This window comes from Pieris napi, chromosome 23 (genome assembly GCF_905475465.1).
Source record: "Pieris napi chromosome 23, ilPieNapi1.2, whole genome shotgun sequence".
Classification (NCBI taxonomy): domain Eukaryota; kingdom Metazoa; phylum Arthropoda; class Insecta; order Lepidoptera; family Pieridae; genus Pieris; species Pieris napi.
Genome location: NC_062256.1, coordinates 447,531 through 471,717, shown reverse-complemented (window position 1 = coordinate 471,717; position 24,187 = coordinate 447,531). Strand labels below are relative to the sequence as shown.

The following is a 24,187-nucleotide window of genomic DNA, read 5'->3' as shown; positions in this document are numbered from 1 at the left end:
TAAAAGATATTTGAATCATAAATTCTTCTCTAATAAACGTGCGAAAGATGTTATTTTATTCATTTCTGTATCTTAATTTTAATTTCAATAACTTATTAAGAAGATTATAAAAAGAAATAAAAAATGAACAATTAAAATACTACTGTGACAAAACTATTTAAATATATATACTATTCAGCTAACACAGACACATCGTACGCTTATTATAACTCTCAGCCAGTTTAATACGTACACACATACGTACGTTCACATACTCATACATTCACGCATACTTATTGTCTTATATGACTTGTTTGATTGATTTGTCAATAAATTTTGTAACGATATTTCTGTTATGAACAAAGTTTTTATTAAAAAAATACTAATAACTCACTCTAAATGGATTCTCCTCATCCACCCGTGCAAACGGTATTCCAAGAAACATAGAGTAGTCTCCGTCATCAGCTTTCAAACCCTTGATCAAACCCTGATTGGTGTCCACCAGTGGGTCCAATCGTAACTGGCCCTGGACTGATCCCAGGATCAACAAACACCACGCTAGTTTCATGATTAGTTTTGTGACTGAACCAATCTTGATTTGTTGGTCTATTTATTGGCATATCTTTATCTGATTGTCATATGATAATTCCGACGTAACCATACATCCACCTTTATCATTATGTCATCCAAAAGATTTAACAGTTTTCATCTAACTCTCCTCCTAATTTAAAATAAAAGGTACTCCATTGGTAATGATATCTTTGAAAATACTTTTTAAATTAAATAAACCCCACTTTCTAGCCTTTTATTTCTTTGAGTTCAGATACGAGACTTAGCGCGAATTATAACTTCTGTATGTAAATTCCAACACAAATTCTGAATATTATCCTAGGTAAGTCTCTTACAAGCGCCTGTCTTTTTGTATCCTATTTCCGTAAGACATTAATGATAATAACATTTTAATAAAACGCAACCATTTTAAGTTTAAATTTTAGTTTTGCACTGATTTTTGTATAACTACGCTTTAGTTAGTCTTATGTTTTTTTTTACGAAAGCACTATTGTTTATCTTATTTAGTGGTCTTATACAAACAGTAAAATACCGTGGTAACATTATTTACTATAATTTGGTATGTAAGGACGATATTCAGCTAATTTAGGTTTTTAGATTAATGAATTATACAATACAGTGCAAAACACCTAAAACAAATAGTAATATAAAATTAATACTATTTAGGACCCCAGCATTATTTACATAATGTAAATAAAAGAGATCCCAGAATGCGAATCGATTGTGGAATGGTCTTATACCAAGGGACAATTCTTTATCTATATTTAAGTAGTGTAGTTTTTGAGAAGTCGCTACCGGCCACGTGATCGGCAGGAGATCGGTGATCTCTGGCGTTGGGTTACTGTGAACAAAGTTTGTGTTAAAACGAACCCAAAATTCACTTAAAAAAATTAAATAATATTGGAACATGTCGTGATGAAAAGGTAATTTGAGATAAATGAAAACGCTTCGCTCTAATAGTCCTCGCTTTCTCTATCACCAGATATGAGTTACTCAAAAGTTATAAAAGTAATTACTCAAAACTTGTAAAACATGTATAAAACAGACTATTTAAGTACTTAATAAAATAATTAGTGTTTAAGATAATCTCAATAATCTAATTACTTCTTTCCTTCAACAAACTAAGACATCTTCAATGGTTTTACAACACGTCGCCATTTCTTATACTCTCCGTGATTTGTACTAAAATATAAAATTAGGTTATTACTTACCCATACTTGACAAAGTTAGCCCACATTTTGGTCATCCTATCCAGAACCAAAAAATCAACATCACTTCCCTTTCCCCGCAAACGTTTAGTCTCAAAGACATATCCTACATCGTCAGAATGCGCTGCTCCACCGATTGTTATATTGTCTCGAACCTTCAATTGGTTTCTACCTCCAGTGTAGCTAAACAGAAAATGGTATACTTTCGCTTCACTCTTCAAAAATCTCATTACACTCTGCTCTGATGGGTAAGTGTACTTGAAATCCGAATCAAAATCAATCAATTCATCTATAACCTCAATCGTTATAGGGGCATCACCTATGTAAAATCTACGCACGATGTCATAAGCTTGACTCATTTTGTTTTGCGGCACATATCTTACCAAATCTTTAAAGGGGTCGTAGTCCAATGGGTTTTTAGTAAGGCCTCTGATTACGTATAGCAGCCGTTCTGCGTCAGTGATGCCGGCTAATAGTGGAAGGTTCTTCGTTTTAGGTAATGTTTTAATTGTAACCGGATCTACGTTTTTTTTTTTTTTTTTTTTTTTTTTTTCTGCGGTTATTTGCAATCAGCCCCAAGGCTATGAGCAAATTTTTTCTGTGGTGCTGTCATGTGGAGTGACTTCCCATTGGAAGCATCTACTCATCTTCTGTCTAGAGCTACTGCCGGTCTTCTAGCTCTAGAATATGGTGACGTTTTAGTCGACTCACATACTGTCTAATGGTGAGTTGGCGAGCAAGTGTATTCGGGTGACAGCTTAGCCGCTCTTTGTACTTAGCTGCCAGTCTCCGGATTTCTTCTTTGATTGTTCTTATGTTGAGGTGCTCGTGAACTTCGTTGTTTGTAATGTACCAGGGTACTTTTGCAACTGCTCTTAGGATCTTGTTCTGTTGTCGCTGGAGTATGTTTATGTTGGTATCACTTGCGCTGCCCCATAGTTGGAGGCCATATGTCCAAATGGGCTTAAGGATGACTTTATATATAAGAAGTTTGTTATCTAGAGAAAGTTTTGAGTTTCTACCTAGCATCCAGTAAAGGCTGTTGTACTTTAGCTGTAGCTCCTGCTTTTTACATTTGATGTGGTGCCTCCACGTTAATCCACGATCAATGTGTAAGCCAAGATATCTTACATGGTCGCTGTGGGGCAGAATACATTGGTCCAACTTTACAGGTGGGCAGTCTCCTCTTCTAAGGGTGAAGGTCACGTGTACTGACTTCGCGGCACTAGCTTTTATTTTCCATTTTTGCAGCCATTCGTTAACTTTGTCAAGGCCTTTCTGCAAGTCCTCTGATGCAAGTCCTGGGTCTTTATTGCTTGCTAATATAGCGGTGTCGTCTGCAAATGTTGCTGTGGTTATTCCTGGCAATAGCGGCAGGTCAGCAGTGTACAACGTGTAGAGCATGGGCCCGAGAACAGATCCTTGTGGTACCCCGGCATCAATGTTTTGAAATTCCGAAGTGGCGTCACCTTCTTTTACATAAAATATGCGATCCTCTAGGTAAGATTTGAATATTGGAAAGTAAGAGTGGGAAATATTCTGCTTGATCTTACATAGCAGGCCTTTGTGCCAGACCTTGTCAAATGCTTGTTGGATATCCAGAAATGCTGATGAGCAGTATTCCCTTTGTTCTAAGGACTTTCTTATGGCGTCACATACTCTGTGAGCTTGTTCCACTGTGCCATGGTATTGTCTGAAGCCGAATTGATGATCTGGTATTACTTTGCGCTCCACAAGGCTTGGCACAATTCTACGAAGTATTGTCTTTTCCAATACCTTGGAAAGAGTAGGCAACAGACTGATTGGTCGGTAGGATGTTTTTTCGGTCATCAGTTTGCCAGCCTTATAAATCATGATGATTTCTGAGATTTTCCACGCAACTGGGAAGTAGCCTATTCGTAACATAGCATTGAAGAGTATAGTGATGAAGATTATAGCCTTTCTCGGTAGTTCCATCAATACTTCTTTAGTTATCAGGTCGTAACCTGGTGCCTTTTTACTGTCCAGGCATTTGATAGTTTTTATGACTTCTGCAGGCGACACAGGTCTAGGGGGATGATCCATTTGAAGGTCTTGATTTAGAACTTGGTCAACATATTCATCTGATGAGTTGTCCAGTGTTACATTAGGTTTAAAGGAGCTTGTTAGATAGTTCGCAAACAAGTCCGCTTTGTCCTGGCTCGTTCTGGCCCAGCCGTTTTCCTTTTTAATTGGGGCTTTTGATTTGTTAGGTTGGCTACAAGAACGGGTGATTTTCCAGAGCGAATAGTTGCTGGCCTTAGTAGCGGTTAGAGACTCCAACTTTGCTTGCATTGTTAAGTCATTAACATTCTTTATAGCTTCCTTCAATTCTACAATGGCTTTATTAAGGGCTGTCTTGTCTTGTGGATGACGACTCAGTTGCCAAACTCTGCGCAATCTGCGTTTCTCCTGAATCATCATCTTTATTTCCAATGGTATATTTGTGTGCTGGTTTTTGTGTTCAGTAGTAGGCGTGCTTCTCCACGCAGCAGCTTGTATGAGATTAGTAAACTGCACTAGTGCTGTTTCAATTTCCTCTGCTTCTTTAAGTCTGACATTTAGATTAAGGTTTTCATCTATGTGTTCCCTGAAGGAAGGCCAATCAGTTTGCTGGTTATACAATCTTATCGGTCTCTCAACTTCAATTATAGTGGAGCTGACAGTTAATAAGACTGGAGTGTGATCAGATGAACCATCAGCACATGATTCGATCTTCATGTATTGTTTAGAGAGTCCTTTTGTTAGGAAGAAATCGAGGATGTCCGGGATTCGATTGTGATCAGCTGGCCAGTTGGTAGGTTCTGATGGAGCAATTATATTTAGGTGATTTGTATTGATGCTCAACATCAATTGTCTTCCCCTAGTTGTTATTAATCTTGACCCCCAATGCACATGTTTGGAGTTCCAGTCGCCTCCTGTTATAAAGCGATTGCCTAGAGTCGAGAAGAAATGAGAGAACAGGTCGGCGTCTATTCGATGTTTTGGTGGACAGTAAACAGCTGAGACATTAAAGTATCCACCTCTGTCTTGTATTGCGACCGTAGTGGCTTGTATTTGCTCGGTTCTATATTCAGGCAGTAGATGGTGCTTTATTTTGTTTCTAATAACTATAGCTGATCCTGCATGTCCTGTTCCATCTGGGTGGTTCGTGGTGTATATCTGGAACCCTTTAATTTTGACAGTGGTTTTGTCTGTGCAGTGTGCTTCCGATATTAGGACTATGTCTAGCTTGTGCTCAGTTATTAGTATCTCGAGTTCATTTTTATTGGGTGAGAGACCATTTATGTTCCAGGTCGCCAGTCTTAACCCAAGGCCGGTTAGCCTTGTAGTTTGGTTATGAGCGTAGTCATGAGACTCATTAGAGTACTCATTTGTTGTAATATTAAGTCAAATTTCTCATTTTGTTTGGTGAGGAGAGTTTCTAATAATGTAGGGTTTTGATTAGCATCAGGTGAAGCATTTTCTTTGTCTGGAACTTTTCTAGCAGCTCCCACGTAAGAGAGTGGTTCGTTTTCCTTACCAATGAAGGAAGATTGTTGGGCAGTGTTTCTTGGAGCGTTTACGGCTTGAATCGTGTTTTCTTTTGCGGTAATGTGTCTGTCAGTTCTTTGATGGCCATATTTGTTAGTTTTTCTAGCAAGAATTTCTCTGTATACTTCACAACCCTTATAGTTCGCCGGGTGTGAGCCATTACATAGTGCACATTGGGCGGGTGTATTTCTATCCCGCTTTGGACAGTCTGAGGTTTTATGTGCTTGCGCACACTTCACGCAGCGGAAAGGTCTCATGCAGTAGTTCTTTGTGTGTCCATATTGCTGACACCGTTGGCACTGTACTATTGAGTTTTTCTTTTTGGGATCCTCTATGGTTACAGATTGGTGGTAGATGTATTTAATTTCTTTAGCTGCCTTATTGTTGTGGCTAGGTAGGAGATTAACAAAGAATGTTGAGGTAGGTTTTTTTTTCTGGGCCATATCTGGAATTAATAATTTCCCCGACCACAGTATTTCCAGTTTTTTCAATTTCATCCTTTATCTCGCTTATAGGTGTTGTGTGGTGAAGATTCCGAATGACAATACGACAGGGTCGTTCTTCCTTTTTGTTAAATGTGTGACCAATTAAGCCACTAACACGGAATTTAGTGATGATTTTTTTGTAGGCCTCTGTATCTAGGGTGTTGATTCTTAGTTGGTTTCTGTTCATTATCCGAAATGTAAATGAGCTTTTATCTGTAACTGTTTCCACGAGTTCCGTTAATTTATTGACATCTTCTATGCCATATAATATTATGGGTGGAGGCTTGCTGGGTTTTTTTTCCACTGGTTTTTTTGTTGTAGTGGGTTCTTCCATTAGGTCAATTGTTAGTTGACTGAACATATTGCTGGTGGTTATATTCTCTGGAGAGTCACTGACTTTTTTTCGTTTTGGATTTCTCGTGCTTGGTACTCTTTGCCAAGACGGGGGGCATGGAGTGCCTTGCTGGCTTGGTGCATTTTGCATGGTCGTGTCTCTCGGTAGTTCTGTCACGGTTTGTGAGCTTTCTGGAGGGTTACTTCCTAAGGAATTGCTTCTGGGCCTGGTGACGAACAAGCTGCGGTGAATGTCCTGCTGGGTTAACTTTTTCCTTGGGCCACTCATTTTATTATACGATCACTGTTGTGTAAAATAGTTTATCATATAATGTAAGCACCCCTATTTTTGTGGTATGACTCCCAGATAAAGCACATTTTTTTTTTTTTTAATTATTAATATTAATATTTTTTTTTTTTTTTTTTTTTTTTTTTTTAAATTATTATTTATTTATTTTTTTTAATTAATTTTGTGCTCTGGTATCCCCTTTTTTCTTACGCGTTTACTTAAACTACCTTGCGGACACTGCCCTCTATTGACAAATGTTGTTATTTCATGTATGTATCCCCATATACGATATTCTTATTTAAAATGAAATATCAAATATTGATTTAGTTATTGAAAATTGAGAAAAAAGAAAAAGAAAAAAAAAAACAACAAATAAATTGTCCACTACTGAGGATTGAACTCGAACCCTATGAGTGAGTCGCCGGCACTTAAGCCGATTTGACCAAATGTCTTTTCTATACTTAATCGAAAATATTGTACTTGTTACACGCGTCACAAACACTGAATGAGTCAAGAGTTGTATCAAGTCTTGACACGTGTACCGTTACTTTCTTGCACAAATAAGTTCACTTCACTATTTCACTTTAGTTTTTGTTTTTAGTTCATGTGTTGAGCACTGCACAATTTACAGAACTTTAAGGTGTTCCTTTCACCATTATTTAACTTGAAACGTCACTCGAATAAAGCGTTCTGATTTTGAGAATTACTAATGATTTTAGAATATTTTTGGGCGAAATAATAATTACACTATTTTATGTCGTGATATTACACCACTTTTTGTAGTTTTCAAACGATATGAATACATGTATGATTTTAAAAATACAATGAATTGGGGACACGATACGTGTTGTTTTACGGTCTACCCTCAACCGGATCTACGTAGAGAAAACCTTCAACGCCATTGAACTTTTTTTCGATACACCCACTACTTTGCATTTCTAACCTCGTCGCAGACTCTATAACTCGTTCCACTTCAATACCTTTTAAATACGCTAGTGCTTTATATACGTCATACGTCTTGAAACCCAAATCTGATGCCAGCAGTAATGGTAAAGTATTATTTTTACTCTTAGCTGCATTCCAAACATAAGTTCCTCCACTCTGCACTATCGCTTGATTATATAGTTTCTCGTTTTCCGATAATAAATGAAATTCAACAGAGACGGCCCCGGAGCTTTGACCGTAAAGCGTAATTTTGTCTGAGTCGCCTCCAAAACATTCTATGTTTTCCTTGATCCATCGCAATGCCATGGTCTGATCCTTGAAACCCTGGTTGCCGGACACCTCAGGTATGTCCAAGCACATAAAACCATACGGACCTAGTCGATAATTTATTGATACCACAATTATACCGTGGCGTACCAAATAATTTGGACCATATGTATCTGGTCCGCCGTCTCCAAAGTCATGCAACCCTCCGTGAACGAAAACGAGAACAGGCGTCTTGTTTTTTGTTATGTCAGGCACATAAATGTGTAATACTAGACAATCTAGTGTTCCCCGTATCTCTTGTGAAACTTCTTCCCTTTGAGGGCAGATCGTGGTGCCGTTGTTTGCTTCGAAGACTCCAGTGAATTTTGGAAACGGCTTTGCGGCCTGTAAAGAATGACTTTAATTGAATAACGCGATACCGTAAATACCCGTGTATAAATAGCGTTTCGCTAACGTGTTCACAATTGTCAGGCTTACGAAGCTAACGCATTTACTAGGCGTCCACGAGCGATGGACTTACCATATGTGTCCATGTCACATTGCTTGTTTTGGGCTTGATGCTGGCCTATTAACTGTTAAACAGAATCAGTAGTTCAGCAGAATCGATAATCAAAATTAAAGCAACTCACCCCAAATGGATTATCTGGATCTACACGAGCATAGGGTATACCCAGAAACATGTTGTAGTCTCCATCATCAGCGGGTATCCCTCGAATTAGGCCCCACGGCGTTTCTATTATTGGGGAATCGGAGTACACCCTTTGGATTAGCAGCAGCACAAGTGTGAACATAAATGACATATTTATGGACAATTTGACAAGTTTGACTCGTTAATAAATAATCATAACACAATACTTATTAGTTTTGAATATAAATGTATTTTAAATTTACTATTTTTCTTTATAATTTTCACACTTGTTGTTTTATGACTTCCATGATAAGAAAATACGACTGAGCTCAATAAAATTAATGTAACCAATAAATTGGTAATCAATTATTTAAAGGCAAACATGCAGGCTGTTTAAACAGTTGGTTTATTAAAAGACTTAGTTTAGGGTGTAGTACTTTCTGGTTTAGGTAATTTTCAGTTTATCAATTTATTTTTTTAGGCCTTCCAAGGTCACTAGTATTAATAACAGCTGACAAAATATAAGGCTTATTATTAGGAGTATGATTGTGAGGGCCACTCGTGTCAATACGTTTAATGTTTATACTCGTAACAAACGCAGGCTGCTATTTCCTCGTACTAGTCTATCTGAAGTTAGAAACTCTTTTTTGGGAAAAGGGATACTTTTCTTTAATAAAATCCCAGAGGCTCGCTAAAGAAAAGCTGTGTAAAAAGGCTTACTATAAAGTTAACGATTATCTAGTTGATAAAAGAGACTAGTGCTAGACGGGCTAATTAATTTGCGATATTTGTTTTAAAATAACTGTTGTTTGCCATAGTCATTTTGTATGATGATTTGCTATTTTAAAAGAGTACCGAGAGCTTTTTACGCCGGCCCTCATACACCCTCTATTTTCTTTGCCGATGAGTAGGTATGTCTACTGATTCAAATTTAATGACGTGCAATAAGTGATACCTGTATCTTAAGCGGGCCATAATAAATATATTTTTTTAACTACACGTATACACTACGATACATAGGATACAGTATCTTACGGATAGTGGGAAGATTTAAATAGTTTGGAAAATCCAAAAGTCGGTCATTCACATTAAAAAAAAATCTAAAACAAAAACTCAAGTTTTTTAAAACAAAATAACAGACAAAAAAAATGAAAATGAATGATTGAAAAAAACAATAATATAGGTAATAAAAAAATATATAGTGGCGCCATAACTCTAAGGTGAGGAAAATACACCGTCGTATTTTAGTTTTTTACAAATTATAATTAAACGACAGTACTTAGAACGCTAATATTAACTAGGAATCAGCCCAGGGTATAACTTTATATAATAAGAAAAAAAGTATTCTGGTACGATAAATTTTTCGACCAATTTCTCTGCCACATACATGGATCCATAAACACAGACTGACGGACGTCCAAGAATTATTGATTTTGATGTTATTATTTACTATGTTAAACCAAATAATTGTTTATAAAAAATACCATATGTGCTTGATAGATTATTTTACTCGATTTTAGTGCACTCATATTATGCTGTAAGTGTTATGTTAGTGAGAAAAAAGTCATTCAAGTTTCGAAAGACTGGGTTTTTGACAAGTCGAGAGTAGAGCACTGCCAGAGACGTGCAATTAAGCAAACGACATTAGTATGTTTTCATAGATTACAATCGTCTTTATCAGGAGTATTACAATATAAAATAAAACATCTTTAACGGATATAAAGGCGAATTTATTTAATGTTTACAATTGCTTTCAAACGCGCTGACCGAATTTTTGTATTTGAACAGCTTCATATACATAAGGGGTTTAGGCTACATATTTGCATTTGTAACTCTTGTAGGGTCTACACTTTGTCAACGTATCCCTTGATTGCCTTTTCATTTAATGTATAGAAGAGCTCCCAGAATGATATTCTGTGTGTGAAGGGTCTATTCCCAGTTGTCAATTCTTTGTCTATATTGAGGTAGTTGTGGGAGTCCTTAGTGACTGCAGGCCATGAGACGGGCAAAAGATCGGTCACCTCTGGTGTAGGGTTTCTGAAATATTTTGATAAATGTTGAATAATGACTAGGTTCATATATATCAAACAATTATTTTTGTCGATGAAAATTACTCGGTTCTTAAAATTTTAGGAAATGAAACATTACTTGTTTTATTGACGTAAGAAGCGTATAAAATGTATGACAAATATAGTGTATATTAACAACCTGTAATTTGGTATCCTTTGATTTAAAACAAGCTTAAAAACTTACCCGTACTTAACAAAATTCGTCCACATCGTTGTCATTCTATCGATCACCAATTGATCATCTTCGCTCATGCCATCAAAAAAGCTTACATCAAATAAATACCCCAATTCATCAGCATGGGCTGCCTCTCCCTCTGTCACATTAAATCTTCTCTTGACAAAATTTCTGCCACCCTCATACGAAAACAAATAGTTGTAGACATTAGCGCCATTTCTGAGGAACCGCTCTAGACTTCTTGTTATTCCATAGTTAAAGTTAATATCAGAATTGAAGTTGATCAAATCCCACTTAACATCTGAAGTAATTTTATCATCTCCTATATAAAAATGACGCACTAAATCTAATCCTTGCAATTTGTCCATATCAAAAACTAAAGGTAGTATATCATTAAAAGGATTCAATTTTTCATAATCTTTGTCTGGTAATGTAGCATATGCCATTAAATCCTCTTGACTGTTGAATCCTGTTAGAATGGGCATGCCTTTTGCTTTTGCTACAACGTCAATGTTTATTGGATGTGTGTGTATAAAGCGATCAACATTTTCGAACTCCCTTTCTACACACGGATGTTGATAGAGAGATAGTTCAGTGCTTGCTGCGATTACCAATTTCTCATCAACGGTTTTGAGAAAATCTAATGCTTCATAAACATTGTTTGTTTCAAAGCCTAATTGCTTGGCTATCTTTGAAGGGACGGTATTGTCAGATTCTGTAAAAACCCATGTGCCGAACACTGAGCCGCTGTGCAAGATTGCTTGGTGGTATAGCTGTTCTTGGTTGGATAGGAGGTGGAATTCAACTGATGCAGCACCGGCGCTTTCCCCGAAAATCGTTATTTTATTGCTGTTACCTATAATAATAAGTTATTCTTAGTAATTGAGTAATTGTTTTTTGTAAGTTAAATTAGAATCTCACCTCCAAACTCATTAATATTCTCCTTAACCCATTTCAGAGCTAATGCTTGGTCTTTTAATCCCTGGTTCCCAGGTACCTCCGGTAGATCCAAGCACATAAAACCATACGGACCCAGCCTGTAGTTTATCGTGACCAAAATGACATCGTGCCTGACTAAATATTTTGGCCCATATAGGTATCGGCCGGCAAATCCTATTCTGAAGCCTCCTCCGTAAATCCAAACCAGCACTGGTAGCTTGTTTCTTGATGTAGCACTGTGTGGCACGTATACGTTCAAATGTAGGCAGTCCAAGTTCCCAACGATTGTATTGTTGAATTCCTCAACTTGAGGGCATATTGCCGAATCGTCATACGCTTCAAAGGCAGTTTCGAATTTTGGGAAAGGTTTGGATTCCTAAAACGTAGAGGAGTTTTTAATACGTAAATTAAATTATATCAAAAACTATATACACACACACATACACATACACAGCGCTTTGAAACGAGCTGTCAAAAACTGACGTTATCATTTACGAATACTTGACGAACCTATCGTGGTTACAGATAAATAAATATAAATAAAATTAATAACAAAATTCTCAACTTGAATTGTTACTTACTCCAAAAGGATTCTCCATATCCACCCTTCCATACGGTATTCCAAGAAACATGGAATAGTCTCCATCATCAGCCCTCAAACCCTTGATCAAACCCTGCTTGGTGTCCACCAGGGGGTCTAAACGCAACTCACAAAGAGCGCTGCTCGCCCAGAGCAGGAACATCCACCTTGACAACATGATGGGATATGATACGAGAAAAATTTATATCTCAAGTGTTTTAGATATTTGGGATAACGAGATAAAGAGGTTACAACTGTGTTACTAACATGATAGCTTTAATAAAATACCTATACCATCAAATTCAAAAATCATTTAATCATATAGGTACGTCATATGAACGTCAAAAAAAATTTAATGTATATTAAATGCTTCTAACTTTACATTTAATGCCAGTTCTCAAATCAAGGGCGTAGAACGGAAGAGAAGAACTGTCAATAAATTTAAAAAATTATTTTTGTCTTTTTGTCAAAAATTATAGATAGATTGAATCTTATACAGTAAAAAATGCATTATATGATGTGGGGTACTTTAATAAAATAAACATTTAAATTTCCAAAAAAATAATCCTTTATAATTGATATACCTTATTAAAAAAATATATTAATTTATATAAAGTACATCTTCATACACAATATGAAAACGCACGCAAAAATTTCATCATTTGTGAAGTTGAGTTATTAATCTCGATGTTGATAAATTTCGCAATTCACAATCGAGGACAACGCTGACCTTGAAGTCGATAAAAATTCAGTGACAACTTGATTATGGATTTGGTAACTTGGAGATGGGTTTTTATAAAAGTCCGCTCTTATAAGTACAAGCTGTAGTTATTGTCCATTACACTGAATATTTTTTTATACAAAATCGGAAAATCTAGCAAAAAAGTCTAGAAAAACTTGAATACTGCACTTTTTGCCTTATTTTATAAAACCTTTCAAGGGCAATTAATTTTCCTAAATTTCCATATAAAATCAGTGGCGCTACAACCTCTAGGTTTGGGCCTCCTGACACACGCCGTCGACTTTTTGGGTCTAAGACATGTCGGTTTCCTCACAATGTTTTCCTTCACCGTTCGAGCGAATGTTAAATGCGCACATAGAAAGAAAGTCTATTGGTGCACAGCTGGGGAACGAACCTACGACCTCAGGGATGAGAGTCGCACGCTGAAGCCACTAGGCCAACACTGCTCTCTGTTGTTAGAATTTACTTATACCTAAACGTTAGTCGTAACATTATGTTAGTTGCCTGTGGTTATGGACCCCTCTTGAGTAAAGGCCTCGTCCAATCCATTCTGTACCTCTTTCTCTCTATCTTTGCCAATAATCTGCCAGTCTTTTCCTGCTATACTTTTTGGCCTACCCACTGTTTTCCGGGGTGGTCCCTTCCATTGTGTTGTCCTTATAATTTAATTATTATAAGTTGTACAGTTTTGTGACGTGTTAAATAAAAACTGATAATCCGAACTGGTACTTAAACCATAACCAAGATAACTACATATTCGAAATTTAGATGTTTATGGTATGGTAAAACCATATTGACCATGGTCCAAGGTCATTGTTATGATAAAACATTTTTTATTAATGTTTTGTATTAACTTTTGACCCGGCCTTGCTCGCCAATCCTTGACATTTGTCTAATGCATAATTTATTAGATTAACTCTAACAACTATTTAAAAACACATTCTTAAAATAGTCTTTGAGATTAAATTATACATATTAATTATATGGCTTTTTTTACTTAACTGAGGGACATATTTCTATGGCTCTTATTGATCTATATAAGGGTGTAATCAGCTTCCTACTCCACCGACCCGTGGGCTCCTACTTCCCGATAATTATCATAAGTACTTCTGGAGTACATAGTGGTCGCCTGGGCCCAGCAGGAGATGCCAACTCTTTTACTAATAAAGGCCCTTTTTAGGAAATGAGAGATGTGACACTCCCCTGCTGGCTAGCTTCTCCACAAATCTGCCTGTTTGCGTGTCTGATAGGCTTCTATAAATAAAATTAATTGAAATATTGACCTATCAAAATATGCTAAGCTACTAAACCTCTCCCTCTGTCTTCTGTGCCGATGAGTAGGGATTAATAATTTAATTACGTGGAATAAGTGATACCTGTATCTTATATTCCATAATAACATATTTTATTTTTAACTGTGGTCCTTTCAATTGTATATAATAGTTTAATAATAAAAATCTTTTCAGTAATGTCGAAATTCGCTGTGCGCGTCGATGCAGCAGTTTCGGCTCTCGGCAGCGGTGGAAACGCAGGCCTGGACGAAAATGACTTCATTGACGCTTCTCGACTTGTGTATGACGGTGTGAGGGAGATAAGGCGCGCTGTGCTCATGAACCGGGTAAGTTGGCTGAAGTTTCAAATGGGAGTAATAGTAGGCCAACAGAAGACTTATAGATACAGGTCTACTTACTTAAAGGTTTCTAGTCGGTTAGAAAATAAAAAAGTGCGCGCGTACAAAGTACACATGTCAGAAGTGAAACTTCTTTGGCAAACTAATTTTTAAGTCTTGTTCATATTTATACAAATCTAATAATTTCCGAGACTTAGAGGGAGGGAAAAAGGAAGATATGTTAGGAATTTAATTGTCATGAAAATATTAAGTGTCGAAAATTAATACAAATTATATTTTTTTTTTAATTTATTTCATCGATAGTAAACACACGTGGCATTTTAATTTACAATACGTGATTTGAGAATTCAATAAATTATTTTGCATAAAATATAAAATACTAATATTTCATAAATGCTCTTTAAGAAATTTTAATTTAAAAAATAGAATTTCTATAAGGTTATTCGCCCTTCTCACTCTCTCTCTCTCCCTTTTCTTAAACAAAAAAGCTGCAAATCTTCGTGACGTTCCGTAAAAATTTTACCCTCATGCGCCTAAAGAAGTTTCACTTCGAAAACTCACTTGAAATATAAAGGAAGAGAAAAACACAAAATCGAAAAGATCCTAAAGCAACTATTTTTTGGAAAGTTTTTAATGTAATAAAATATTTAAACCGATTTATAGGAGGAAGAAGATTTAGACCCTGAAGACGTAGAGTTAGATGAGCAGTACACTCTCGAGACACGCAGTAAATGTGAGAAATATAGTGATCTCTGTCTGTTGTTACTGATGGTGTTATTTTGTCCTTGTCATTTTTATGCTTCTGATTGTCTTTTCTGCATGTTAGTCAAATTCAGGAGAGATGAGGACACTCACTTCGCCAAAAGGGTTGATTAAAGTGATTTGTGACATGAAAATCCAGACTAGTATCTTCATGATCAGTGGCGTATCTGGGGCCCGCGGCAAATTCTTTTGATAGGGCCCTATCAGTAAAAATCGTCACGTTGTACTCAGTTTAGATTTAATGAACTTTTAGATAATATTTTCGGCGTACTCAATTACGCGTTGTATATGTCCCACTAATGGCCATAGGACTTCTTTCTTACGCCCGAACCGAATAATTAATCCACAATCAGACATTGACAGTCAATCGATTTCCTATCTGCATCCCAATAACCTAACCAAACGAAGACAATCCATTTTTACGACGGATAAAATGCTCTTTATCGTTCCATTTAACCGAGTTTACACTTATATTTGATAATAATCAATGCCAAATAAAGTAAATAAAACCGTACAAATAACATTAAAATATACATGTCTATGTTTAAGACATAAAAAACAGCTTTTTTAATTATTTATAAAACTGGTGTCTGTTAACATCTGTTAAAATAATTAACTGTTGGAATCGAGCTTTTATCAACTGTCATTTTCATACAAAGGTCTATCCACAGACGCCGATCCGACCTCCCATAGATAGCTTGTATCGACAGATGTCTATTACTATCCGTCGATTGGTTATTGGCTCACTTGTTACAACGTGTGGATCAAGATTTATATCTCAGAAATCAAAATGGGATAGGTTATTGGGTTCGGGCGTTAGGCGAGAGGGAACGGTCTGTAGTCCCCACGCTAGCTAAATGCGTGTTAGACACATTCATCCATAGAACATAATATCTCTTGGTCGGGGGCCCGTGGCATTTTGCCAGCCCTGTATTGTTACGCCACTGTTCATGATATTGACACACACTTAAGAAAACTAAGTGAGACTCTTCGTCCTTAGACTGCCTTTAGTAGTTGGAGATGCCGTTAGGTCATAGGTGATGTCTGCATCATTTCTTTATGTTGGCAATGAATCGGAAAAGAAAAATCATCCATTAACGAAATTATTATTGGTATTCTGGGTCATTGTTTTGTTTTATTTGTTTTTGTGTTTATTTTTATGTTGACAAGAGCTATTGGTTTTTGAATTTTTCTGTTAAAATATTTTAATAAGTTTATAACCATTATTATAAATTTATTAAATGTTAATATTTGGATACATAACATCTGGTTAAATAATTTGAGACTGATTCATTTTATAATTGTTTTTTTTTTTGTTTTAATTAAATGGGCTTATAAAATTCATTGAATTACATTCAAAAATCATTGCACGCTCTGCATGTAAGTGTATGTGTTTGCATGTGTTTAGACAAGCGACGACCTCGATACGGACACGGAGTTCGAACCCGTGGAAGACATGACCATGGAGACAAGGAGCCGATGTGAGTATTTTAGGCTACGGGCAGACATTTGTTGCAATATTTTGCTTTTCATCCAGTAAGCACACAACATTAATAACAATTTCAATAATTAAAAGCAAACTAGACACCTTTTTTGTTAAAAAAAAAAACGTTTTTTAAATGGAGTTTAGTACCGAAGCGGTAAACTTACTGGCCAAGCTTGAATAAGCCATTTTATTAAAGACCAATATTTTTTTTTAAATCTTGTCGAATACAGGTTAATAAAGATATAAGGGAAATAAATTATCAGCCAAATATCTTATTCATAAAAGCTAAATCGGTCTTAGTAAGGTGTTATTAAAAAATATATTATTTAATTTACGTTTTTTGACGTAAGTAGTATTGTTTGTAAACAAATTGTCGCAATTACAGCATCAACAGAGAACTAAATCTGTTTTAACAAAAATTTTGTTAAGGCAAGTAGATTATCAGCCCTCACACATTTTTACTGGGTCACAACCCAACTGAATCATTGTGTTGCCATATAAAGTTTATTACAGTACTTATATTGCTATTTAAATCAGATTTAATGCCAAATCATCACTTTAAAGTATAAAAAATGTTTTCCACCTATCCTCAGACCTCCCACAATAAATTTGATAATAATCGGTCGTTTTGTAGGATTTGGATTGAAGCTATCACACGATGATACAAATAAATTACCTTACCAGGGTATTTGTATACAATGACAAGACAACTTTACGATCTAACCTAACCTATACTAAAAAGGATGTTTAACTTAGAAAGTGTCGAATACTACACTATCAGTCTCGTATTTAGAAGACACTCTGTTCTTGTGAACTATTTTGTATCAGATATATTCATTCTAGACGAGGGAGTTAATTTCTATTCATTGTTATTTATTGGGCGAATAAAACAAAACATCTCCACGCTCTTGTGTTTTAATTTGTATGTATATTTCAGCGAGTGCACACACCGGCGAACATGGCGTGGATGAATACCCTGACATCAGTGGCATCACCAATGCGAGGGTGAGTTGTCTATCACTAAAACAAATTTATCAGAGACTGCTCAGGTGTCTCCAGGTATATGTAATGTAAAATATGGTCACAGTGTTGTCTGAAATTTACCCTAACTTTGAGGTTTGAGGAGCGAGAAAAATGAAAAAACTTATCAATGTATTTTTGCGTCATCGTGCAGACAGTTAAGATGTGTGTGTATAATGAAGCTGGTGTGTGTGTTTCATTAATTAAGTACTTTGTGGCTAATAACTTCCGGCAGCAGGTTGTAGGGGAGAGTATTTTTGTGTTAGTGACACATTTTATGTGAAGCATCTTTTTATATTATATCGAAGGAGACACTATCAAAGTGGAACACGGTGTAATGGTTGCAGCTCCTTACAAACGTTGTGTAAAACAAAAGACTTGTCGATTAAAAAGAGTGGCGGCGAGTTTATTGCTAGTTCTTCTCTTCCGTTCTACGCCCTTGATTTGAGAACTGGCAGTAAATGTAAAATTAGGAGCATTGTATATTTCTTTATTAACGTTCATAAGTATACATTGTGTGAATAAATGATTTTTTACCTTGACTTTTTGACACAAATTTTAGTAGAGTTAATAAGCTACTTTTACAGATACTCCAGTATGGTACCATTTACATACAAATCAATACATACACATATGAACAACACAAATTTAATAGTAATAGATTGAAACATTTACAAAAAGACTATTACTTACACTATAGGAACTGACATGAAACATACCTTTTGTCCAACACATGATGAACTAATTACTTGGTGTGGAGAATTTGTTCAGAAAGCATTACTTATAATTCCAGGAAGCCATGCGAAAGATGACGGAAGAAGACAAACGCAAGATCCTCCAGCAAGTGGAGTTGTTCCGTCGTGAGAAGATGACCTTCGACAACGAAGTTGCCAAGTGGGACGACGCGGGCAATGACATCATCATGCTGGCCAAGCACATGTGCATGATCATGCTAGAGATGACAGATTTCACAAGGTATATATTACACCAGCAGGGCACTACGTAAAATCATTTCCCTTTATTATCTCATTAAGTGCCAATTCCAATCTCATTTGATCGATATGAAACCGAATTCCCATCCAGTTTAATATCTATTTATTTATTAAGCTTACGACAACACACACAGTACTAAATCTACTAATTATTTTACAAAATCTTACATCTAAAATGTGCGACAATTAATGTAAACATAAGTTTCACAAAAATATATCCAGTTATTTGTAAACTTGATATGACAGGGTAGGTTCTCTTTTAAAAAATCAACGGCGCTAAAACTTTTTTAGGTCTGGGCCTCAGGTTTCTGTATCTATTTCTTGATCATTTGTCAATCTAATTGGCTAGTAGGTGATCAGCCTCCAGTGCCTGACACACGCCGTCGACTTTTTGAGTAAGCAAGCCGGTTTCCTCACGATGTTTCCTTGCACCATTCGAGCGAATATTAAATGTGCATATAGAAAGAAAGTCTATTGGTGCACAGCCGGGGATCGAACCTACTCCCTCGGGGATGAGAGTCGCACGCTGAATCTTTTAGTCCACTATTAATTACATAATCTGTGCCCATTATATTATATATTTGCTACCTAATATGATCAGATTTGATGAGTTTGAACTGTTTAGACCTAGAAAAATGTAATTTACGACTAAATTTAACGATTGAAAGCAACGTTTAATAAACTATGTTGTGTAAACCCTTTGCAGAGGCCGTGGTCCTCTGAAGACAACCATGGACGTCATCAACGCGGCCAAAAAGATCTCAGAGGCCGGGACTAAACTTGACAAACTGACGAGGGAGATTGCCGAACAGGTTACTAATAGATTTCTTTAAAATTTCATAGATTATATTAGAACTCTTCAAATGGTTTCTCTGCAGTTGGTTGTGAGGCTGTGGTTAATTTCTCTTCTGTGCCGTCTTCTATATCTTATATATTGTTTCTTTTCAATCAACACTCAAAAGAGTTACACAAAGATGTGCTTGCTTTAGGCCAAATTAAAGTACAAAAAAATATATTACGGCGTTCGTTGTTAGAAAGAGAAGAAAAGAGAAGAAGATTGAAATGCTGACGACGAGTTGTGATATATAATAATTGAAATATATATACATTTCAGTGCCCAGAGTCGTCGACCAAGCAGGATCTGTTGGCGTATCTGCAGCGCATAGCCCTCTACTGCCACCAGATTCAAATCACGAGCAAAGTCAAGGCGGACGTGCAGAATATATCCGGAGAGCTCATTGTCAGTGGGGTGAGTTTTGAAAATTTCTTCTAGAGAGTGGTCCTTCGAGCCGGATCTGAACTGGCAGGCAGTATGTAGGCTTTGTTTTAGATTTTAGCATCAAATGTTTTAGTTATTTTTGTCAGAATCAAGTAACTTAATACAGATACCCATTCACAGCACAGATTATAATTAAATTGGTAATCTGATTTGCCACTTGTGGGTTGTGAGGCCCCAGTCAAATGATAAATCCTCACAATTAGGTCAAAAACGTATGTGGGAAGTCCAAAGGCGGTATTTCTCAGCGATTCCCTTAAGGGGCCATCCATAAAGTACGTCACACGTTAATGGGCAGGGAGGGTATCACCGAAGTGTGACATCGTGTGACATGGGGCATGGGGGGGTCAATACTTTTGTGACGTCACATGTTAAAATTTAAAATATTGAAACGATAAGTTTGGATGTGAATTAAAAATTTACGAACTTGATTTATATTTATTAATAATTTATAATTAATTTATAGAAAATATCTGTTTTCTCTCGATTATTTTTAAATACATACATAAATTTAAAAAATGTCTGACGTCACATCAGGAGGGGGGTTATAAAAATGTGACAACCTATGACAAGGACGGAACGGGGGGAGGGGTTCAAAAGTCCTAATATTCGTGTGACGTACTTTATGGATGGCCCCTAATTCTTTGTGTGCCTGGGGTAGAATGTCTAGAGAAAGAAGGCCAATTATTAATTTGTTTGCAATCGAATACTTTGTTGAAGTCGTTCTCTCTTTCAGTTGGACAGTGCCACCTCCCTGATCCAAGCGGCCAAGAACTTGATGAACGCTGTGGTGCTGACCGTCAAAGCCTCGTACGTCGCCTCCACCAAGTACACTCGACAGGGAACTATTGCTGTAAGTTAAGTCACGGTCGGCGCGGTCAAGCGGCGGATGGGTCACATGTTATTTAATTTTATGCTTATATAATAACCATTCTAAAATTAAGAAATTAAATTAACTTGATATTGATATATTAGACACTATTTTGTTTACGATCATAAATTTGAAGTTACTTAATAAACATAAAAAAATGTAAATATGTATTATATAAATCATACGATTTAATGAGTGTGTGTGTGTCTGAACAAATACAGAATTTTAAAATTACTAATAAAAATAATATTATTATGTATATAAAGTAAACAGCTTTGCTTATGGCTAAATGCTTATTACATTTGTATCCCGCTTGCTCGCTGGACAGACCAACTATGTAAGTGCTAGTGTACGAGGCACTTGAATTACACTATTAATCTTTGATTATATTTTCAATAGTCAAATCTATAAATCCAAGGCTTTTAGGAAATAAAAAGTAGCCTGTGGTATTTGAGATCATTTCTATGCTTAAAACAAACAGATCTTCTTTGAAAAAATGCAATAACAAATTTTTTGTTAAAATTATACTTATATTAATGCTTTTTTAACAGTTAAACAACCGAGCTTCCTAAGATTTATATTTTTATTATATGGAGCATGAATAAAGCACAGACAATGCATTAATTAGTTGTTTATTCCATTTCGGTAGTTGATGTATTGCATTTCCTTTAGCGTGTAACAAAAGTCCTGTAAAAATGTTATAAAAATGATAAAAATTGACTAAGAAATGAAAAAGAATGCTTGAAAGTACAGGGTTTTCGTTACAATCAGCTGCACGCTTTTTTTTATATTTATTCTATCTGTCTCGTATATTTACTCTTTATTTTCTATTCTTACAAATAATTATGAAACACTTAAAAAAGGACATAGGACAGTAATATTTCTGCGTCAGGTTTTTAAAATTCTTACACTCCGATTCGAAGGACCAATGCAGAAATGTCTGCCCTCTGACCCGTCGAGTTTACCGTTGAATAATTTGATTGTTTGATTAGTCCCCGATCGTGGTGTGGCGTATGAAAGCGCCTGAGAAGAAGCCGTTGATCAGACCAGAGAAACCCGAAGAGGTGCGGGCGAAGGTCCGTCGCGGAAGTCAGAAGAAACAGCCCAGTCCCATCCACGCTCTCGCGGAGTTTCAGAGCCCCGCTGACAATGTTTGAACGTGAGTTTGGTCCAATAATTATGATTTGAATACTCTTAGGGCCTGGTATAGAGATTGCAATGTTTATATGTTGAAGAGAGAATTAGATGCGCCGGAGCTTTTTATATTTGAGATGTGCTAGACAATTTTACCACCCAGCAAAATCTGGCCAAGCTCTGAGAATGAGATTTACTGAATGAATTTTACAGGGGGAGGGGGATTTTTAATTTTTTTTTTAACATGAAAACGAGACATCGAAACACATAATTTCATAATTTTTGAAAAAAAAAATAGTAATAGCTTTTTAATACGACTCTTTTGTTTCAGGTCTTACAGGATATTTATTAATTAGAACTAATTTTATAATACTTCAAGTATCTACTCAATTTAGACAATATTGTCGATTTCAATAATAACGGTAGCTCAATATTTATAATAACTTTTCAGTATTGTTTTCCTTAAATTCTTAGATTTGATAAGTCAAACTTTTCTCTATTTTGTATTTGGTCTGTCTAAATACTTAGCCTCTTATTAATAGAAATTAAAAGCGTCGAGTCGGTTAAACAATGTTAGTTTACTTATTTATTGAAGTAAGTGCTTTTCAAAATATTCTAAGTATATTCAAGTATCAAGAATAATTGTATCCTTAGCATAGACAATACGCAAAATGGAAAACGCACTTCGAGCTAAACATAATCATCATAGTATCGATGCCACATGTATATTCATACTGACATTTGCCAAATTAAATCATCGTATCGACAACTGACATAAACATTTGACAGATGACATAATTGTATAGATGATTGACATTCTCCTTTCGACAACGTTTGTACTGAGGGTACTGTGAGAGCTACATTTAGTAACTTTTACACACCCATTATGTAAGTGTAATTTTATAAGACAAGATTTTTTTAGATTAAAAATTTCGGCGGCTTAACTAAGGTTACTATTTTTTAGCTTATACTACGAAATATATAAATAAGAAATTTTGATAACGATATTATGTTTCGTGAATACAGTGAAAACTCTTAATAACGAATTTCATTTTCAATTTTTTTCGTTATATGGAAGGAAGAGAAAAAACAAATTTAACCAATTACAATAATTTCTAATTTTATTACTATCCATTGGTTAATCTTAAAAATTTTGCCTTACGTGTTTTGCCATGACGGGCTATGTTTTCTAAGAATAATGGCACACGTGTTAATGCAATTAACAATAACAAACGCTGTTATTGACCTCAAGAGTCTTTCTTAGAAATGTCGGCACCTCAATAGGCTAGTTTTGTAAGCTGATTATAAAAACAATTACACTTAAGTAATATGTTGATGTCTAAATATGAAAATATTTCTTCGTAATAGAGAATGGCTGTGGCGTTATAAAGAGAGAATTAATGTATGGGTTTTGTGTTAAACCAAATAAACTTATTTTTGTGTTACAGAGAGTTTTTCGTTATAACGAAAGAGTTTACACTGTAATTCCAGTAGGATTTGACTTGGAGTGGGTTAATTATTAAGTCTTGAACATTGAGTTATTGGAATGGCTGTTGCTTTTGCAGGGTAGGCATTCTAATAAAAAATCCCAAATACCATCCCAACTTATTTATATATTCCTAGTACGAGATCCGGCTGCAGGATTAGTGCGCTCATCGGTTATTTGCTAAAAATCAAATTTTTATGGATAACGTGGTTTTTATCTAAATAAAAATGCCGCATCTATTGAGTTTGAGAACACTAACATTCGACGCATGCGCAATGGCTTAAAAGCGTCGCACAGGCGGCATTCGCTATCCTCGTCTGACTAATGATGTTATGCGTTAACTCTCTTTCACTCTACCTTAAATATTTATTATCTTTAGCAGCAGGTAACCCTTATAGTACGAGATCCGACCGCGTGATTTATACGTTCATATGTTTGATTAATAAAATATAATTTTTATCGATATTTATAACTAAACCAATGCAGATCCGCAAAGGTGGCCATCCAAATTTGGCCGCAATTAATTTTAATTAAAATGTAATTAATTATTTATTTTTGAACAATTACGTTCACTTGTAATTGTTAAAAAATATATTTCATTAGAAAGAAATATACCTGAGATACCGAGAAAGTTCAAGGTGCCATCCCTCACTTGGCCGCAACCTAATGTCAGCCAGGTGTAAACAGGTATAATTTCGTTAAATATATACGTTCATAATGTATTATCATGTTATACATACCAAATTGAAGATTAATTCTTTCCCTACAT

At 35.7% G+C, this 24,187-nt stretch overlaps 3 protein-coding genes across 5 annotated transcripts in view; 1 reads left to right on the top strand and 2 right to left on the bottom strand.

The window, feature by feature from the left end:
• LOC125061140 (catenin alpha) overlaps positions 1-23,877 on the top strand; it is a 47,452-nt gene extending 23,575 nt beyond the window's left edge. For 2 of the 3 annotated variants that reach the window (XM_047666363.1, XM_047666364.1), the window contains exons 16-24: positions 14,228-14,379; positions 16,562-16,634; positions 17,577-17,644; positions 18,453-18,634; positions 19,358-19,463; positions 19,766-19,900; positions 20,664-20,780; positions 21,791-21,961; positions 22,266-23,877. In XM_047666363.1, the coding sequence (XP_047522319.1) occupies positions 14,228-14,379; positions 16,562-16,634; positions 17,577-17,644; positions 18,453-18,634; positions 19,358-19,463; positions 19,766-19,900; positions 20,664-20,780; positions 21,791-21,955 (998 nt within the window). In that variant the 3' untranslated portion in view covers positions 21,956-21,961; positions 22,266-23,877. Of the gene's footprint in view, positions 1-14,227; positions 14,380-15,054; positions 15,125-16,561; positions 16,635-17,576; positions 17,645-18,452; positions 18,635-19,357; positions 19,464-19,765; positions 19,901-20,663; positions 20,781-21,790; positions 21,962-22,265 lie in introns of all 3 variants that reach the window. The other variant, XM_047666365.1, reaches the window with a different exon arrangement.
• Positions 1,038-8,589, bottom strand: LOC125061141 (juvenile hormone esterase-like). Its single transcript, XM_047666366.1, has 4 exons — positions 8,258-8,589; positions 7,292-8,012; positions 1,761-2,277; positions 1,038-1,390 (listed from the first exon to the last, which is right to left on the bottom strand). The coding sequence occupies exons 1-4, from the start codon at positions 8,426-8,428 to the stop codon at positions 1,156-1,158; spliced, it is 1,644 nt and encodes a 547-aa protein (XP_047522322.1). The 5' UTR covers positions 8,429-8,589; the 3' UTR covers positions 1,038-1,155.
• On the bottom strand, positions 9,970-12,221 carry LOC125061142 (acetylcholinesterase-like). The gene is made up of 4 exons (XM_047666367.1): positions 12,021-12,221; positions 11,422-11,815; positions 10,510-11,356; positions 9,970-10,293 (listed from the first exon to the last, which is right to left on the bottom strand). The coding sequence occupies exons 1-4, from the start codon at positions 12,195-12,197 to the stop codon at positions 10,101-10,103; spliced, it is 1,611 nt and encodes a 536-aa protein (XP_047522323.1). The 5' UTR covers positions 12,198-12,221; the 3' UTR covers positions 9,970-10,100.
• Positions 23,878-24,187: the final 310 nt, after the last annotated feature.